Raw genomic sequence first — 21,806 nt, forward strand, 5'->3', positions numbered from 1 at the left:
TGAGTTACTCGCCACAGGATTCCTAGCTTCTGACCTGCTCTTGTAGCCACAGTATTTACATGGCTAGTCCAGTTCAGTTTCATGTCAATGGTAACCCTCAGGATGTTGCTAGTGAGGGATTCAGTGATAGTAATGCCATTGAGGTGAGGTGAGAGTGACTCCCCTTGACATCGAGGCCACATTTGACCGAGTGTGGCATCAAGGAGCCCTAGCAAAATTGAAGTTTGGGAATCGGGGGAAAGCTCTCCGCTGGTTGGATTCATATCTGACACAAAGGAAGATGGTTGTGGTTGTTGGAGGTCAGTCATGTCAGCTCCAGGACATTACTGCAGGAGTTCCTCAGGGTAGTGTCCTCGGCCCAACCATCTTCAGCTGCTTCATCAATGACCTTCCTTCCATCATAAGGTCAGAAGTGGGGATGTTTGCTGATGATTGCACAATGTTCAACGCCATTCGTGACTCCTCAGATACTGAAGCAGTCCATGTCCAAATGCAGCAAGACCTGGACAATATCCAGGCTTGAGCTGACAAGTGGCAAGTGTTTCTGGTACCATTGAGAAAATACCAATGGGTGTATCTTGGGTGACTAACAGGTCCAAGCTCCTAGAAGCTCCATTCACCACATCCACTTCTTCTGACACACAGTCACCACCCTGTGCTCCCTTTGCACCGCTGTGCAATAGGGCTATAGTCAAACCTGTTTTTAAAATTTCCTATTTGTGGGGTCGGCCATTTCCTGGCTCAAATAACTGAATTCAGTGGCCATTTTTGCACTTTAATACCTGGAGAGGTATTAAGAGGCAGTACCTCAGCGAGAGTCAGTGACTCCAGGTGAGGAAGGAAGAACATTTGTAATGGGAGAAAGCAATACAAGAGGACAGTGAGCAGCTTCAGGTCTTTAATTCTCTTATAATTTATAGAATTTTATATATTTATAATTTGTTATCGGCTCCTTTTGTATGAAATATTTCTGTACCCTGATACTGTATATTATTCACCAATGTAAAGAAAAATAATTAACCGATTCTGTCTCCAAATACCAGAAGGCGTTTAAAAATGCCACACATCAGCATCAAGTCGGATTCCCTCCTCCTCTGTTAGTAAGTGGTTTGTTCAGCTTGTACATCCAGGTGAGAGACTCCAGGTGGATTAATGAGGAGGGAGTTGTCCTGAACCACATTTATTTGCCTTTTGCTGCTGTTGAGCTGGCTGCCACATAGATAGAAGCTCAGAAACAAGTAGGGTGTCCTCTCTCTATCACAGAAATAAATGGTTCCACTCCTACATGTCCTAACACAGTGAGCACACCTCCAACAACTGGCTTCCTCTCCCACTCACACACATTCAACTCCACCATACTGTCAAAACTGAAAGGATGAAGCGTTTGGGATTATGGGTATATTGTCTTATTCAGAACAGCATGTTGAGATACTGTGTCACTGTAACACCAGCCTGCTCCATCAGCATCATTGGAACCTCTTCGGAGATGTTCCCTTGAAAGCAATCTTAATAGGTCCAGGAGCAAGCGGTGGCTTCAAATGGCAGAGCTCTCACTGGGTTGATTTACACAGCATGCTGAATAACGAGCTCTTTTTCTCTCATTTTGGTCAATGTAGGGCTCGAAGCGAATCCTAAGATCGAATGAATACCTTCTCCCCCCAGGTGGCCTGATGGAGACTGAGTTAGAGCTCACCTTTTCCTTGCAGGTATCTACTATATGCAGAGGTTTTGTCACTTTCTGCTTTCAAAAGACTATTTTACTTAACCCTTCTGGAAGATTAAGTCAGGAGGTATCCACTTCCCTTCAATTGTGTCTTCCTGAGTTCTGAAGTATGCTGCAGTGGGTTGGAACTTTCCCATCTCCATAAATAAACCAACAAACTTCTGTGGACAAAATGTAGGGGCTTCCCTCTTTTGTATCACATGGTGAGATCCTAATTTCAGCCAGATCTGCACACCAGGATCTCAATGAGAAACCACTTCATAGCAGCTGCTTTGAGAGCTCCAGGAAGCTGCAGCCACTGTTCTGCCGCACTGGATTGATGTGGCAGGTACAATTGGCTTTAATGTGCTTTGGACACAGAGGGCTCCTGCTCACTACCCAGCAATTGGTGATGGAAAATAGATGTCACGTGAGGAAAGGCTCAAACCTGGCTGCAGCAGAATAGCCTGTCATATTCATTATTCAGGTCTGTTCAGTTAGTGGAGAACTCCATAATTTTCAGGAGATGAGAGGGAGGAGAGAAGCTGAGCCCTGAAAGGTGATAATGCCACTTGCGGGAGTTCCTGGAAGCAGCCTGCTCACAGTGGCAGAGGCCCTGAACAGAGTCATTCCCAGGCCTTTCCTGCATGCCTCCCAGCATCTACTTGCAGAACAGGTCCAGGGACCAGATCAGCTGCCTGCTACCCTCTTACACGATTAATCTCCTTGAGCATGAGACTCGTTATAAATGCACTTGAATCTATCTAGCTGCTGAATGGGGTAGTAGCATTTTAAAAAATTCATTCACAGGATGTAGGGCTTCGCTGGCTGGGTCAGCATTTATTGCCCATCCCTAATTGCCCTTGAGAAGGTGGCGGTGAGCTGCCTTCTTGAATTGTTATTGGAGTGTGTTCTCTCACTCTGGCTTCCCTTTGATTGAGGCCTTTGCCTCTGTGATATGTTTACCTTTTGTGCTTGCAAAAACAAGTGAAGATGTAAATAATTGGTTGGGGAATAGTTTGGTGTTTCAGAGGTCTTTGAGTGAATCAACGCTCAATGAGGCAACTTCACTGTAGTTCTGGCTCATGAATTAAAAGTCTGTTCTGTTCTGTTCCATTGTCAGTATCCCCACTTCCTGAAGAGAGATGCGAACAAACTACAAATAATGTTACAGAGGAGAAAGAGGTATAAAAACCGGACCATTCTGGGCTACAAGACGCTAGCATTAGGGACGATTGATATGGCTGAGGTAAGCTTTCACTGCCCAACACTACCAAGAACTACCACAGATTCCCTTTGTCATTCCCATTCTCAATTAGAAGACAACCTGACATCATCATTTCTGTCGGCGAGAAGTTCTGATGAAGGGTCATACAGACTCGAAATGTCAACTGTATCCCTCTCCGCAGATGCTATCAGACCTGCTGAGTTTTTCCAGGTATTTTTGTTTTTGTTTTAGATTTCCAGCATTCGCAGTATTTTGCTTTTATCATCATTTCTGTGCTATTTTCTCCTCTTCCTCTTATGAAAATGTTCACTCATAAACTGTATCCATGTGGATATCATTAACATGAGCCTAGACCAAAAGTCAGCAGGCTAGCCAATCCCAGGGATCAGAGGGGATCCTAGCAGATAGGTTTGTGAGCCATGACTCAATTGGTAGCACTCTTGCCTCTGACTGGGTTCAAGTCCCATTCCAGGACTTGAGCACAAAAATTAAGGCTGACACTCCAGTACTGAGGGAATGCTACACCATCTAAGGTGCTGTCTTTTGGATGAGATGCTAAACCGAGGAGGCCTTGTCTTGTCTTGTCTCCTCAGGTAAATGTAAAAGGCTCCTTGGCACTATTTGAAGAAGATCAAGTGCGTTCTCCCCAATGTCCCGCCAATAATTATCCCTCAAAGAATATCACAAAAACAGATTAACTGGTCATTATCACATAGCAATTTGTGCACAAATTGGCTGCAGCATTTCCTACATTACAACAGTGACTACACTTCAGGAGGTACTTAATGGCTGTAAAGCACTTTGGGATGTATTGTAGAAAGAGGCTATCGAAAAGCAAGCTTTTCTTTTTTTAATTTCCCTTTCCACTAATCCAGGAACACTGAAGCAGTTTTAAGACCTTTCCACTGCTTTGGCTGAAATTAATTAACTAGGAGTCCCCCAGCAACCTTCTGAACTGTACAGAGCTACAGGATACTGCCTTTCCAATTGCGTCATCAGATGCCATATATTCTTAAAGAGGAGCAGCACTGCGCATAGAAGTATTTAACTCTTTTTAACACATGCCTCAGCCCAAGCTACTCACTTATTAAGAAAAAAAAAGTCACAAATTTGAGAGGAAAGGAGAATCTGGAGAATTGTGGGCCGTTGGAGACTTGTCAGTCTAGCCTCTCCAACACCCAGAGCCTTTAGGGCAGAGAGACTTCCAGATTTCCACTACGCTTTGAAGAAATGTTTCCCGATTTCACTCCTCATGGTCTAGCTTTAATCTTAAGGTTTGCCATCTTGTGTTGGATTCTGTATAGAAAGACTAGGGAGTGATGTATTCCCGTTGACCCCATCACACCAGATGCCTGAAGCAACAGCTCTACTCAGAACTCAGTCACGGCAGGAGACTCCCAGGAGGACAGTGGAAATGCTTCAGGGATGTCCTCAAAGCATCCTTGAAGAGGTCAAAACATCCCTACCAACTGCTGGGAATCCCTGGCCATGACCATCCAAAATGAAGAAGGCTCATCCAGGGAAACACCGAACACATTGGGAGACTTTGTTGGGAACGTGCAGAGGCAAAGTTGAGGCATCAGAGGGATCAAACAAACCTTCAAACAACTCATTTACTCAACCCTTCAAGCATCACCTGCCCTACATGTGACAGAGTCTAGACTCGTGCATTGGGCTGATCAGCCATCTGAGAACCAATCAAACCAGATTGAAGCAAACCTTCCTCGATCCCAAGGGACTGCCAAGAAGAAGTTGTCCCTGTCAGTCTATACTTCTCCCACTCCGTAGGGAAGCTTTGTAGCTTCAATACCTGGAGACACATCAAACAGGAAGTATTTTCTCTCTATTTACCCTATCAAATCCCTTTATAATTTTATATGCCTCAATTAGATCAGTGTTGCTAAACTTATGGCAATCAGGTCACCATATTCACCACATGATAGAAAATATTCAGGATATTAATACAACAAATGCACAATCTTCTGAAAATAGATTTGATGTTTTAAACCGTTACCAGTCAAGACTGATACACTTACACCCAGAGCCAAGAAAACAGATTTTGTAATTAAACTGTTCCAGAATGCAAGCCTGCTATATACACTCTCAAAGGGTGGTGACAATCTGTTAACTGAGGGGTTCTATTTCTGACAGTGTGCTCCAGTTTATTTACAAAATATAAATTTATTCACGAGTAGGCTGTCTTTGTCAGAATTGATATATTAGGAATATAGGAACAGGAGTAGGCCATTCAGTCCATCAAGCCTGATTCACCATTCAGTTAAATCATGGCTGATCATCCACCTCAACACCACTTTCCCGCACTATTTCCATATCCCTTTATGTCATTAGTCACCAGAAATCTATTGATTTCTGTCTTTAACATGCTCAGTGATTGAGCTTCCACGTCCCTCTGAGGTAGAGAATTCCAAAGATTCACCACACTCTGAGTGAAGAAATTCCTTCTCATCTCAGTCATAAATGGCCTGCTCCTTATCCTGAGATTATATCCCCTGACTTTAGATTCACCAACCAGGGGAGACATCTTATCTCCATCCACCCTGTCACGCCTGTAAGAATTTATAAGTTTCAATGAGGTCACCCCTCATTCTTCGAAACTCAAGGGAATATAGACCCAGTCTCCCCAATCCCCCCTCATAAGACAATCCCAGGGATTAGTCTGGTGAAGCTCCGTCACACTCCCTCTATGGCAAGTATACCCCTCCTTAGATAAGGGGACCAAAACTGTGCACAATACTTCAGGTGAGGTTTCACCAAGGGTCTATACAACTGTAGCTAGATATCTTTACTCCTGTACCCAAATCCCCTTGTGATGAAGGCCATCATACCATTCACCTCCCTAATTGCTTACTACACCTGCATGCTAGCTCTTAGCGACTCATGAACAAGGACACCCAGATCCCTTTGGACACCAACACTTCCCAACCTCTCACCATTTAAGAAGTATTCTGCCTTTCTGCTTTTTTCTACCAAAGTGAATAACTTCACACTTATTCACATTACATTCCATCTGCCATTTTCTAGCCCATTCACTTAGCCTGTCCAAGTCCCCTTGAAGCCCCCTTGCATCATAGACTCATAGACATTTACAGCACAGAAGGAGGCCATTCGGCCCATCGTGTCCGCGCCAGTCATCAAAGATCTGACTACACTAGTCCCATTTTCCAGTGCTTGGCCCATAGCCCTGGAGGCTATGGGAATGTAAGTGAATATCTAAATACTTCTTAAATGTTAGAGAGTTTCTGACTCAACCACCCTTTCAGGCAGTGAGTTTCAGACTCCTACCACCATCTGGGTGAAATTATTTCTCTTCAACTACCTCTTACCTTAAATCTATGCCCCCTGATTATTGACCCCTCTACTAATGGAAAAGTGCCTTTCTATCCACCCTATCTATGTCCCTCATAATCTTATACACCTCTAATAGGTTCCCTCTCAACCTTCGCTGCTCCAAGGAAAACAACCCCAGCCTATCCAATCTTTCCTCATAGCTCAGACCCTCCAGCCCAGGCAGCATCCTGGTAAATCTCCTCTGCATCCTCTCCAGTGCAATCACATCCTTAATATAATGTGGTGACCAGAACTGCACACAGTACTCCAGTTGTGGCCTAACCAGCGGTTTATACAGTTCCAGCATAACCTCCCTGCTCTTGTATTCTATACCTCGGCTAATAAAGGCAAGCATCCCATATGCCTTTTTAAGCACCTTATCTACCTGCCCTGCTACCTTCAGGGAACTGTGGATATGCACACCAATGTGCCTCTGATCTTCAGTACTTTCCAGGGGTCTACCATTCATAGTGTAATCCCTTGCCTTGTTAGCCCTCCCCAAGTGCATTAACTCTCACTTTTCCAGGTTGAATTCCATTTGCCACTGCTCTGCCCACTTAACCAGTCCATTGATATCTTCCTACAGTTTACGGCTATCCTCCTCACTATTTACCAATTTTGTGTCATCCATGAACTCCTTGATCATACCCCCTACATTTAAGTTCAAATCATTTATGTACACCACAAACAGCAAGGGCCCCAGCACCAAACCCTGTGGAACCCCACTGGAAACAATCACAGAAATATCGCTCTACCAAATCCCCCCTGCTTCCTGCTTCTCAGCCAATTTTGGCTCCAATGTGCTACTTTGCCTTGGATCCCATGGGCTCTTACTTTCTTGACCAGTCTGCCATGAGGGGTCTTATCAAAAGCCTTGCTAAAGTCGATGTAGACCACATCAAATGCATTACCCTCATCAACACTCTTGGTTACCTCCTCAAAAAATTCAATCAAATTTGTCAAACACGACCTTCCCTTAACAAATCAATGCTGACTATCCCTGATTAATCTGTGTCTCTCCAAGTGCAGATATATTCTGTCCCTCAGGATTCTTTCTAGTAACTTCCCCACCACCGAAGTTAGACTGACTGGCCTGTAATTTCCTGGTCTATCCCTTCCTCCCTTTTTTAATAATAGGACAATGTTAGCAGTCCTCCAGTCCTCTGGCACCTCACCTGTGGCCAGAGAGGACTTGAAAATTACTGCCAGGGCTTCTGATATCTCTTCCCTTGCCTCCCTCAACAGCCTGGGATACATCTCATCCGGGCCTGTGGATTTATCCACTTTTAAGGCTGCTAAACCTGCTAGTATTTCCCTCTCTCTGTTAATTTCCTCTAATGTTTCACAGTCCTCCACCCTGATGTCTATACCTACGCCTTCCTTTTCCATTGCGAAGACTGATGCAAAGTATTCATTGAGGACTGTACCCACGTCTTCCGGGTCCACACACACAGATAATTTCTATGGGCCCTAATTGGCCCTACTCTTTCCCTAGTTATTCTCCTGCTCATTATATATTTTAAAAGACCCTTTTCTTTTATTCTACCCACCAATGCTTTCTCATGCACTCGCTTAGCTTTCCTAATTTCCCTTTTAAGTGCCCCCTGCACTTTTTATACTCCTCTAGGGACTCTGCCATATTGAGCCCTCCGTACCTACCATAAGCTTCTCTTTTTTTCTTAATCCCAACCTTTATGTCCCTTGACATCCAGGGTTCTCCGGACTTGGCCCCCCCCACCCTTGCCTCTCCGGGAACATATTTGCCCTGCACTCTCGCGATTCCCTTCTTGAATGACTCCCACTGCTCTGACACAGTTTTATCTGCAAGTAGCTGTTCCCAGTCCACTTGGGCCAAAACGTATCTCATCTGAGGAAAATTAGCCTTTCCCCAGTTTAGAATCTTTATTCCCAGCCCAACCTTTTCCTTTTCCATAACTATCCTAAATTTAACTGAGTTATGGTCACTATCTCCACAATGCTCCCCTGCTGATACGCCTTCCACCTGCCCAGGTTCATTTCCGAATACTAGGTCCAGAACTGTCCCCTCCCTTGTTGGGCTTTCTACGTACTGGCTAAAAGAGTTAGCTAGTTACTGGCTAAAAGAGTTAGCTAGTTCCTGGATGCAACTTAAGAATTTTGCTCCCTCCCTACCTTGCACACTAAAACTATCCCAGTTAACATTTGGGTTATTAAAATCCCCTACTATCGCTGCCTTATGATTCTTACACTTCTCTGAAATTTGATTACATATTTGATCCTCTATCTCTCCCTTACTGTTTGGGGGCCTATAGTACACACCCAACAGTGTGTTTGCCCCTTTTGTGTTTTTTACTTCTACCCACATGGCCTCATTTGATAAAAGCAAAATACTGCAGATGCTGGAAATCTAAAACAAAAACAAAAATAGCTGGAAACACTCAGCAGGTCTGACAGCATCACGAGTCTGTTTTGCCTCAGTTCCGATGAAGAGTCAACCGGACTCGAAACATTAACTATATTCCTCTCCGCAGATGCTGTCAGATGTGTTGGTCTCATTTGATGACCCTTTCAGGATATCATCCCTCCTCACTGCTATAATTGATTCAAATTGATCAATATTGTGACCCCCTCGTCCTCTTCTGTCCCCCTCTCTATCTCGTCTGAATACTCTATAACCAGGAATGTTGAGCTGCCAATCCTGCCCTTCTTTTGGCCAAATCTCGTGATAGATATGATATCATACTCCTACCTGCCTATCTGTGCCCTCAGCTCGTCTGAATTATTCCTCAAGCTCCTTGCATGAAAAGGAATAGGACAGATGAGCTGAGGGCACAGATAGGCACGTGGGGGTTGATATCATCCTCCTCACAACTTACATTCCCAGTTTAGTGTCATCAGCAAATTTGGAAATATTACAATTGGTCCTCACATGCAAATCATTTATATAGATTGTGAACAGCTGTGGATGTAACACTGATCTTTGTGGTACTCCACGAGCAGCAGCCTGCCATCCTGAGAATGATCTGTTTATTCCTACTCTGTTTTGTGTCTGTTAAATTCTCAATCTACACTAGTTTATTTCCCCCAATCCCATGCGCACTAATTTTATATACTAATCTCATGTGTGGGACCTTATCAAAAGCCTTCTGGAAATCCAAATACCCCACATCCAGTAATTCTCCTTCATCAATGCTACAAATAACACAAATAACAGGACGGACATGTGGGCAAATAAATACTGATCCCTGGGATGGCGGGACTGACATATGAGGAGAGATTGAGTCTATTAGGATTATATTCGCTGGAGTTCAGAAGAATGAGGGGGGATCTTGTAGAAACCTATAAAATTCAAACAGGATTAGACAGGGTAGATGCAGGAAGGATGTTCCTGATGGTGGGGGAGTCCAGAACCAGGGTCACAGCCTGAGGATACGGGGTAGACCATTTAGGACTGAGATGAGGAGAAATTTCTTCATCCAGAGAATGGTGAGCCTGTGGAATTCGCTACCACAGAAAGTAGTTGAGGCCAAAACATTGTATGTTTTCAAGAAGGAGTTAGATATAGCTCTTGGGGCGAAAGTGATCAAAGGATATGGGGAGAAAGCGGGAGCAGGCTATTGAGTTGGATGATCAGCCATGATCATGATGAATGGCGGAGCAGGCTCAAAGGGCCAAATGGCCTACTCCTGCTCCTACCTTCTATGTTTCTCTATAAATATTTATTAATTTAACAACAAATTAAACACATACACATGTCTACAAATTGCTACCATAATAATTTTTAAATAAATCCCCAAATTAATCACTGCTATGTAAATCTTCACCAAGTGCAACAGTAACCCATTGACTTTAAACAGACTCTAGGCAAAGCACATTTGAACTTACAAATTCAAAATCAAGTTCCTTGCAATTTAGTTTCTTTGCAGACACAGTTGTAGGCTTACACGCTGGTTAGATCTTAAATGCCTCTGACTTAAACACACAAATTCCTTTCTATTTATACCTAGCTTTTCCTTTGAATGTAAATTTTCCATTGTATCCTAGGCTTTTAACCTTCTAACAATATCATTTTCATCCCACTAATTTTATTAGTAATACAAACACATTCCTTGGCGTCTCCCAACTAGGTGCAAAACTTTACTCCCACTCTTGAATGCTTTATTTAAAAATGCAAATTTCCCCTTTGACACCTATGATTCTAAACTCCATGTTTATCTAATTACTGTTTCAAACCTACTTCTTTCTATACTTCAAAGCACCCAGACTAGCTGGCTTTAATCCAATTAAGACACAGACACCACTAGACTCTATTTTAAAAAATAATTTCCAATAACATAATAGGTATTAACATCTCTTCATGATATCCCCCTCCCTATTGAAAAATGAATCATCATAATTTTAAAAGGCGGCTTCATTTTTAATAACCCATCTTACGCTATCTCTTATACTTATACACTATTAGATTATCAGATGCTTGCATTAACATAACAATACATATATATATTTATACATATATATATACACAACTTCTTGGTATCAATCCAGTGTCCAGGTTTTTTAAAATGTCCAATTTTCCCTTTAAGCTTCAAACTCTTGATAACTCATCTGCGAACAGATTTTCTCTACCAGCAACATGTATAATCCGTAGATTAAATGGTTGTAATAATACCTGAAAAGTCTTGCACTTTTGTCTCGAAATTTGTCCAAAAACTTCAAAGGATTATGGTCTGTATAAGCAATTGTTTCTGATGAATTGTTGGCAGCATAAAGTTCAAAATGCTGCAATGCTAACACCAAACCCAAGGTCTCTTTTTTGATTGTTGAATATCTTCTCTGTTGTACATTCAACTTCCGTGAAAAATACTCTTATCGGTTTTTCAATTCCAGTGTCCTCCCCTTGTAACAGTACAGCCCCAATGCCTATATCGCTCGTGTCAACGGCCAACTTGAATTGCCTGGCATAATTGGGTACTGCCAACACTGGTGTCGTAGTTAATACAGTTTTCAAACTATCGAATGACTTCTGACACTCCAGTGTCCATTGAAACTTCTTGTTCTTTTTTAATAGCTCAGTTAGTGGAGCAACCACTTGGCTAAAATTTGGTACAAATTCCTGGTAAAACCCACTCATCCCCAGAAATCTCAAAACTTCTCGTTTTGTTGTAGACACTGGGAAATCCACGATAGCCTTGACTGTCGCATCTCTCGGAGCCACCTTACCATGTCCAATGTATGGCCTAGATACGTAACTTGTGCTTTTGCAAATTCACTTTTTGCCAAGTTCATCACCAAATTAGCTTCTTGTAATCATTCTTCCAGATGCTGTAAATGCTCCTCCGACCTCTGAATGAAAACTATCAGACCATCAATATAAACAGCACAATTGCTTAGACCCGCAATTACTTTGTTTGTCACTCTTTGAAATGTCGCAGGTTCATTCATCATACCAAATGGCATGACTTTAAACTGATATAGTCCACTTGGCATCACAAAAGCCGATATCTCCTTTGTTCTTTCCAACAACGGTACCTGCCAATATCCTTTTAGCAAGTCAATCTTTGTGATAAATTTCGATTGTCCCACTTTCTCAATGCAATCTGCTTTTGTCATCGCATTCACTTTTTGATAGTCCACACACAGCCTTTGTGTTCCATCCGGTTTTGGTACCAGCACAATAGTTACTGCAACTAGACTCAATGATATAATTTTGAAGCAAGTAATCAATTTCTTTTTGTACTTGTGATAACTTTGCCAGATTTAATCTACAAAGTTGTTCCCTCACTGAAGATTAAACCTGTACAAACACATCATGTATAGCTAAATGTATCTTTCCCAACTTATTCCCACAAATAGGTTTATGTGACTGCAATAGCTTCTCCAAATCACTTTGACACTTGCTTGGAAGGTAACTCAATATTTCATTTAAATTTTCAAGCACCCCCTCATTATTCAATTTGATTAGAGGAAAATCAATTTCAGAGTTCTGCACTTCTATCTCTTTCTCATCATCCACCAACACTAACACCTCTTTCTGTTCCTCTTCCCTGTCAAAGTACTTTTTAAGCATATTTACATGACACACTGTCTGCTTCTTTCATCTATCTGGAGTATTTATTAAGTAATTTACTTCATTCAATTTCTTTTCAACTCTGCAAGATCCACTACATCTTGCATTTAATGAATCACCTAGTACAGGTAACAGAACTAGCACTTTCTCAGCAGAAACAAAACTGCGATCTGTCACTTTCTTGTCTGTCTTCATTTTCATTACTTTCTGTGACACATTTAAATGTTCCTTAGCCAACTCACGTGCTCTGTTCAATCTTCCCATGAAATTTGATACGTAATCCAGGAGAATAGTTTCTGAACTTTGACCCACCAATTTCCAATGAATAAATTTCAGTGGTCCCCTTACCTCATGACCAGTTCAAAAGTGCTAAAACCAGTCGATGCATTAGGCGCACCCCTAATAGTAAGTAACACGAATGGAATTTCTGTATCCCAATCCTGTGGATAATCCTGACAGTATGCTCTCATCATAGTTTTTAAAGTTTGATGCCATCTTTCCAAAGCTCCTTGTGACTCTGGATGATAAGCTGTTAACGTAAACTGTTTTATCCCCAAACTGTTCATTACTTCCTTAAACAGCAGTGACATGAAATTTGACCCCTGATCTGATTGTATTTCCTTAGGTAAACCACATTTTGTAAAAACTTTAGTGAACTCCTCCACAATCTTCTTGGTTGTAATATTTCTTAAAGGTATCGCTTCAGGAAACCTGGTAGACATATCCATTATTGTCAGTAAATACTGATTTTCACTTTTAGCCTTAGGGAGTGGTCCTACACAATCAATCATGATCTTAGTAAAAGGTTCTTCAAATGCTGGTATTGGGATTAAAGGTGCCAGCTTAATCACTGCTTCTGGTTTCCCTATTAACTGACGTGGGTGACATGTTCTACAGAATGTGACTACACCCTTATGCAATCCTGGCCAAAAAAAACTCTGTATCTTTTCCTGTGTTTTCCAAATTCCTAAATGTACCCCCATTGGAATTTCATGAGCAATCCTCTATACCCAACTGGGATAATTGATGCACCGCCCACCAGCTTTCATTTGCTGAGACATGATCCAGCCTCCATTTTCTCATTAAAATATCATCCTTAAGGTAATAACATACTGGAATACATTTTGCCTCTGTTTCTGAGTAAGCTGCCTGATGATATAACTGTTTTAATTGCAAATCATTTTTCTGTAACTCCACTAACCTCCTTGAGTTAAACACTTCAGCTGAATTGCCTTGTAGTCTTTCTTCCTGAACAATGTTATCAAATACCGTGCCAGCTAATTGGATTTCAACACCTTCTTCTTGCCTTTGAGCTGCCTGCTTATCTTGTTTTTCTTGTTTCAATCTATGAGCCTGTGATTTCATTACCACACAATCTGGAAACAATCCAGGATTCTCTCTCTCTAGCACCTGTGTTGAAACCACTTCTCCAGGCTGCTCAACTACCATAAGCATCACCCAAACCTGTGACCCAGCTATATAATTACCCCTGCAATGAGCAATTTTTCCACTACTCCATCAATAACTTCACCTGTCTTCCATTTACTCTTTAAATTTATCTTCCACAAGGGATTACAAAATAAATGGGAATATACTAAGAGGGGTAGATGAAGTGAAATATCTTGGTGTACAAGTACACAGGTCCCTGAAGGCAGCAGTTCAAGTAGACAAGGTTGTAAAGAAGGCATATGGAATGCTCTCCTTCATTGGCAGAGGTATAGAATATAAAAGTAAGGATATAATGTTGGAATTGTATAAAACACTGGTGAGGCCACAACTGGAGTATTGTGTGCAGTTCTGGTCACCTCATTACAGGAAGGATGTAATAGCTCTGGAGAGAGTGCAGAGGAGGTTTACAAGAATGTTGCCAGGGTTAGAAAAGTGTAGCTACGAGGAGAGATTGGATAGGTTGGGGTTATTTTCCTTAGAACAAAGAAGGCTGAGAGATGACTTGATTGAGGTGTACAAAATTATGAGAGGAATAGATAGAGTGGACAGGATAAAATTGTTTCCCTTGATGGAAAATTCTAGAACCAGGGGACATAGATTCAAGATAAGTGGCAGAAGGTGTAGGGGGGACATGAGGAAGAACTTTTTTATGCAGAGGGTAGTGGGTGTCTGGAATTCGCTGCCCAAGTTGGTGGTAGAGGCAGAAACTTTAAACTCTATTAAGAAGTACTTGGATCTGCACCTAAAGTGCTGTAAGCTGCAGGGCTATGGGCCGGGTGCAGGAAGGTGGGATTAGAAAGAGCACCTGGGTGTCCTCGGGCTGGCATGGACAAGATGGGCTGAATGGCCTCCTTCTGTGCTGTAACTTTTCTATGGTTCTAAGGGAAAAGATATCACCTGCTGCAGCAATACTCCCTCTGAACAACAAATGTCACTATCCCAGAACATTAAGGATTGACTAGCCACTGTCTCCTAAAATTTTAATATCTTTACCTGCTCCACCCTATACACCCTGGAAAGACTTTTCCTTCACACATTAAGTCTTTAAACATTTTTGCAACTTGCCTCTCAGAATTCTCTTGGGTAAATTGTGAACACATTCCCACTTCTTTACCTATCACTGATTCTTCCTGTTTCACCTGTGCACACACCACCAGATTTTCCTGTGTCTGAACCTCAGAACCCACAGTACTTTTATTTCCAGAACTTTTCTGCACTGGAATAATTCGAACAGATTTTCCCAGTAATCTCCAACACACTGACTTTGTATGCCTCACTTTATTATAATGAAAACACCTCCATTTTCAAATGTCACTTCTACCTTCAGCACCTTCCTTTTTGTTCTGAGAAAAAACTTCCTGGGAATCTCCTGGCACTCCTCCTCTTCCCTGACTACCTACCTTCCTTTCACCTTCCCACTTTCTATCCTTTTCAGATTTAAAAGGATGACAGAAAGAGGGCTTAGCTCTATGCACTAACTCATAATCATCAGCTATCTTTGCTGCTTGTCTTACCATTTGAATCCTCTGTTCCGCCACATGAGTTCTCACTACCAAAGGAATTGAATCTTAAAATTCTTCCAGAAGAATTACTTTCCTAAGAGCTGCATAGGTTGTCTCTATTTTTAATGCCCGTATCCACTGGTCAAAATTACTTTGTTTTACTCTCTCAAATTCAATATAAGTTTGCCCAGGCTGTTTTTTCATATTCCTAAATTTCTGCCTGTATGCTTCAGGAACCAACTCATATGCACTCAAAATATTCACCACATCATAGTTCACCGATACCTCTTCAGATAACAAAGTATATACCTCATGCACTCGACCCATCAACCTGGATTGCAACAACAATGTTCAGTACTCCTGTGGCCCTTTCAACTGTTTGGCTATCTTCTCAAATGAAATAAAGAACGCTTCAATGTCTTTTCCCTCAAGCTTTGGAAGAGCTTGTACAAATCTAAACATCTCCCCACTGGGTTTTAGGTTAAAGGTTTTTTCATCATCAGAACTCTCCTCAGAATCTGAGATCTCTTTTTTAACTCCCAGTCTTTTAAGCTGGTATTCTCTTTCCCTTTCTTTCAATCTTTCCCTTGCCTCTTTTTTTTCCTTCTCTCTTGCCTGAAATTCCAGTTCCAGCTTCCTTTCTGTTTGCTCCCTTTGAAATGCCCTTTCTCTTTCCTTTGCTTCTAATTCAAGTTTTTTTAGTTCCTTTGCATGTTCAGGTTCAAGCGTCTTCATTTGTAACTGAAGTCTTACTACCTACAGCTGTGACTCACTAGTGTCAGGTATCACTTCCAGCTGTAGATACTGTGCTATATCTTTAATTATATCTGATTTCCTAGCCCCCGCAGGTAACCCCAATTGTAATTTATCCACCAACTCTGTTAACTTACTCTTGGTTATTTTTTGTAACCCAATTAAAGTTATACCTTCTACACCCAGACAAGTCTTAGCAATTGCCAAAGGCATCTTGCAGTCACACTACTTCTAAAATACCTCACCAATTCCTGAATTCAAAGTGCATTTCATACTTGTAACCTTAAGATTCACCAATTCCAAACCAATCAAGGAATTACAAATACTATCCTACCAAGAGCTCCCACTTGTTATGACACAGCATTTGGTAAAGACTGAGTTGTATATATCCTAGAGGGAAACTTGAATAACTGTCATAACCTATATTTTCAATTGGTACATTTGAGATGCAGCTCTGATTTCAGGAATAAGACCATTGAGCCTCAAGAGGTTTTTTTATATAAAACTAAATTAAATATTTATTAATTTAACAAAAAATTAAACACACACACATGTCTACAAATTACTACCATAATAACTTTCAAACAAGTCCCCAAATTAATCACTCCCATGTAAATCTTCATCAAGGCAACAATAACCCTTAGACTTTAAACAGACACCAGGCAAAGCACATTTGATCTTACAAATTCAAAATTGGGTTCCTTGCAATTTGGTTTCTTTGCAGACACAGTTGTAGGCTTACAGGCTGGTTAGATCTTAAATGCCTCTGACTTAAACACACAAATTCCTTTCTGTTTATACCTAGCTTTTCCTTTGAATGTAAATTTTCCAGGGTATCCTAAGCTTTTAACGTCACATCTTCTAACAATATCATTTTCATCCCACGAATTTTATTAGTAATATAAACACATTCCTTGGCGTCTCCCAACTAGGTGCAAGATTTTACTCCCACCCTTGAATGCTTTATTTAAAAATGCAAATTTCCCCCTTAAACATCTCCATGTTTATCTAATTACCTTTTCAAACCTACTTCTTTCTATACATTAAAGCACCCAGGTTAGCTGGCTTTAATCCAATTAAGACACAGACACCACTAGACTCTATTTTTAAAAATAATTTCCAATAACATTATAGACATTAAAATCTCTTTGTGGCAATAACAATACAGACAATGTGACTTGCCCCGCCTTTGCTGACCTTCTCACGCTAACATTTACTGGAAGGGGCACCATCTCATAAAAACTATGATATTATCTAAACTGTATATAGAGAATGTTTTAAACGGTACACTGTTTGGTTCAAAGTCACTGAAAAGCAACAATGAGTGAGTTATTAGTGCGGATCTCATTCTTTCTTTAATTTCCAGGTAATGCAGCATCCCACAGATGGGGGACAAGTACTTGGGCTTCATTCCAACATGAAAGATGCTTCAGTGCGGGTCGCTGAAATCAGCATCTACTCTCTCTCCAGCCAGCCAATTGACCATGAAGATGGCAATGTACAAGCAGGGTCCAAGACAAAAGCCTCAGGTAGACTCATTCATTGTGTGAGATGTACAGTTTTTTGCAGAAACAGAACTATTGCGTCCAGGCATTTCCAAACTAGGATAGAGTCTTAGTACAAGTGATCTGCTCTGGTGGACTATAAAGCAATATGACTTCCCTCAAATAACTGAAAATGAACCCTGATATAGATACAGAGTGTTACCGCAACCCTGCTCAATAAACTAGATGCAGTGCTTCATCTGATTCTTAAATGGCATTTCCATGAAAAGAACCAATACCCTTTATACACCTGAATGAATACCTGCACTGACATAGTGATTAATTCACACAACACTGACACAGTGGGTAATTCTCCCAGCACTGACATGGTGATTAATTCACCCAACACTGACACAGTGATTAATTCACCCAGCACTGATACAGTGATTAATTCACCCAGCACTGATACAGTGGGTAATTCACCCAGAACTGATACAGTGGGTAATTCACCCAGCACTAATACAGTAGGTAATTCACCCAGCACTGATACAGTGGGTAATTCACCCAGCACTGATACAGTGGGTAATTCACCCAGCACTGATACAGTGGGTAATTCACCCAGCACTAATGCAGTGGGTAATTCATCCAGCACTAATACAGTGGGTTATTCACCGAGCACTGATACAGTGATTAATTCACCAGAACTGATACAGTGGGTAATTCACCCAGCACTGATACAATGGGTAATTCACCCAGCACTGACACAGTGAGTAATTCACCCAGCACTGACACAGTGAGTAATTCACCCAGCACTGACCACAGTGAGTAATTCACCCAGCACTGACACAGTGAGTAATTCTCCCAGCAGTGACACAGTGGGTAATTCACCCAGAACTGATACAGTGAGTAATTCACCCAGCACTGACACAGTGGATAATTCACCCAGCACTGACACAGTGAGTAATTCTCCCAGCACTGACACAGTGAGTAATTCTCCCAGCACTGACCACAGTGAGTAATTCTCCCAGCACTGACACAGTGAGTAATTCTCCCAGCACTGACACTGTGAGTAATTCACCCAGCACTGACACAGTGGATAATTCACCCAGCACTGACACAGTGAGTAATTCTCCCAGCACTGACACAGTGAGTAATTCACCCAGCACTGACACAGTGAGTAATTCTCCCAGAACTGATACAGTGGATAATTCACCCAGCACTGACACAGTGGATAATTCACCCAGCACTGACACAGTGAGTAATTCTCCCAGCACTGACACAGTGAGTAATTCTCCCAGCACTGACACAGTGAGTAATTCTCCCAGCACTGACAAAGTGAGTAATTCACCCAGCACTGACCACAGTGAGTAATTCACCCAGCACTGACACAGTGAGTAATTCTCCCAGCAGTGACACAGTGGGTAATTCACCCAGAACTGATACAGTGAGTAATTCACCCAGCACTGACACAGTGGATAATTCACCCAGCACTGACACAGTGAGTAATTCTCCCAGCACTGACACAGTGAGTAATTCTCCCAGCACTGACACAGTGAGTAATTCTCCCAGCACTGACACAATGAGTAGTTCACTCAGCACTGACCACAGTGGGTAATTCACCCAGCACTCACACAGTGAGTAATTCACCCAGCACTGACACAGTGAGTAATTCACCCAGCACTGACACAGTGAGTAATTCACCCAGCACTGACACAGTGAGTAATTCACCCAGCACTGACACAGTGGGTAATTCACCCAGCACTGACACAGTGAGTAATTCACCCAGCACTGACACAATGAGTAATTCTCCCAGCACTGACACAGTGAGTAATTCACCCAGCACTGACACAGTGAGTAATTCACCCAGCACTGACACAGTGAGTAATTCACCCAGCACTGACACAGTGAGTAATTCACCCAGCACTGACACAGTGAGTAATTCACCCAGCACTGACACAGTGAGTAATTCACCCAGCACTGACACAGTGAGTAATTCTCCCAGCACTGACACAGTGAGTAATTCACCCAGCACTGACACAGTGAGTAATTCACCCAGCACTGACACAGTGAGTAATTCATCCAGCACTGACACAGTGGGTAATTCACCCAGCACTGACACATTGAGTAATTCAGCCAGCATTGACACCGTGAGTAATTCACCCAGCACTGACACAGTGAGTAATTCACCCAGCACTGACACAGTGAGTAATTCACCCAGCACTGACACAGTGAGTAATTCACCCAGCACTGACACAGTGAGTAATTCACCCAGCACTGACACAGTGAGTAATTCACCCAGCACTGACACAGTGAGTAATTCACCCAGCACTGACACAGTGAGTAATTCACCCAGCACTGACACAGTGAGTAATTCTCCCAGCACTGACACAGTGAGTAATTCACCCAGCACTGACACAGTGAGTAATTCACCCAGCACTGACACAGTGGATAATTCACTCAGCACTGACACAGTGAGTAATTCACCCAGCACTGACCACAATGAGTAATTCACCCAGCACTGACACAGTGAGTAATTCACCCAGCACTGACACAGTGAGTAATTCTCCCAGCACTGACACAGTGAGTAATTCAGCCAGCATTGACACCGTGAGTAATTCACCCAGCACTGACCACAGTGAGTAATTCACCCAGCACTGACACAGTGAGTAATTCACCCAGCACTGACACAGTGAGTAATTCACCCAGCACTGACACAGTGAGTAATTCACCCAGCACTGACACAGTGAGTAATTCACCCAGCACTGACACAGTGAGTAATTCTCCCAGCACTGACACAGTGAGTAATTCACCCAGCACTGACACAGTGAGTAATTCTCCCAGCACTGACACAGTGAGTAATTCACCCAGCACTGACACAGTGAGTAATTCACCCAGCACTGACACAGTGGATAATTCACTCAGCACCGACACAGTGAGTAATTCACCCAGCACTGACCACAATGAGTAATTCACCCAGCACTGACACAGTGAGTAATTCACCCAGCACTGACACAGTGAGTAATTCACCCAGCACTGACACAGTGAGTAATTCACCCAGCACTGACACAGTGAGTAATTCACCCAGCACTGACACAGTGAGTAATTCTCCCAGCACTGACACAGTGAGTAATTCTCCCAGCACTGACACAGTGAGTAATTCTCCCAGCACTGACACAGTGAGTAATTCACCCAGCACTGACCACAGTGAGTAATTCACCCAGCACTGACACAGTGAGTAATTCTCCCAGCAGTGACACAGTGGGTAATTCACCCAGAACTGATACAGTGAGTAATTCACCCAGCACTGACGCAGTGGATAATTCACCCAGCACTGACACAGTGAGTAATTCTCCCAGCACTGACACAGTGAGTAATTCTCCCAGCACTGACACAGTGAGTAATTCTCCCAGCACTGACACAATGAGTAGTTCACTCAGCACTGACCACAGTGGGTAATTCACCCAGCACTCACACAGTGAGTAATTCACCCAGCACTGACACAGTGAGTAATTCACCCAGCACTGACACAGTGAGTAATTCACCCAGCACTGACACAGTGAGTAATTCACCCAGCACTGACACAGTGGGTAATTCACCCAGCACTGACACAGTGAGTAATTCACCCAGCACTGACACAATGAGTAATTCACCCAGCACTGACACAGTGAGTAATTCACCCAGCACTGACACAGTGAGTAATTCATCCAGCACTGGCACAGTGGATAATTCACCCAGCACTGACACATTGAGTAATTCACCCAGCATTGACACCGTGAGTAATTCACCCACCACTGACCACAGTGAGTAATTCACCCAGCACTGACACAGTGAGTAATTCACCCAGCACTGACACAGTGAGTAATTCACCCAGCACTGACACAGTGAGTAATTCACCCAGCACTGACACAGTGAGTAATTCACCCAGCACTGAGACAGTGAGTAATTCACCCAGCACTGACACAGTGAGTAATTCTCCCAGCACTGACACAGTGAGTAATTCACCCAGCACTGACACAGTGAGTAATTCACCCAGCACTGACACAGTGAGTAATTCATCCAGCACTGACACAGTGGGTAATTCACCCAGCACTGACACATTGAGTAATTCAGCCAGCATTGACACCGTGAGTAATTCACCCAGCACTGACACAGTGAGTAATTCACCCAGCACTGACACAGTGAGTAATTCACCCAGCACTGACACAGTGAGTAATTCACCCAGCACTGACACAGTGAGTAATTCACCCAGCACTGACACAGTGAGTAATTCACCCAGCACTGAGACAGTGAGTAA

At 42.5% G+C, this 21,806-nt stretch overlaps 1 protein-coding gene across 1 annotated transcript in view; it reads left to right on the forward strand.

Moving 5' to 3' along the window:
* Positions 1-21,806, forward strand: part of LOC144672951 (phosphofurin acidic cluster sorting protein 1-like) — a gene marked incomplete at its 5' end in the record, with an annotated part of 203,737 nt that overhangs the window by 90,511 nt on the left and 91,420 nt on the right. Inside the window, 3 exons of the mRNA XM_078534956.1 lie at positions 1,617-1,706; positions 2,826-2,951; positions 17,395-17,557. Of these exons, the coding sequence (XP_078391082.1) occupies positions 1,617-1,706; positions 2,826-2,951; positions 17,395-17,557 (379 nt within the window). The remainder of the gene's footprint in view (positions 1-1,616; positions 1,707-2,825; positions 2,952-17,394; positions 17,558-21,806) is intronic.

This window comes from Cetorhinus maximus, unplaced genomic scaffold (genome assembly GCF_964194155.1).
Source record: "Cetorhinus maximus unplaced genomic scaffold, sCetMax3.hap1.1 HAP1_SCAFFOLD_163, whole genome shotgun sequence".
Classification (NCBI taxonomy): Eukaryota; Metazoa; Chordata; class Chondrichthyes; order Lamniformes; family Cetorhinidae; genus Cetorhinus; species Cetorhinus maximus.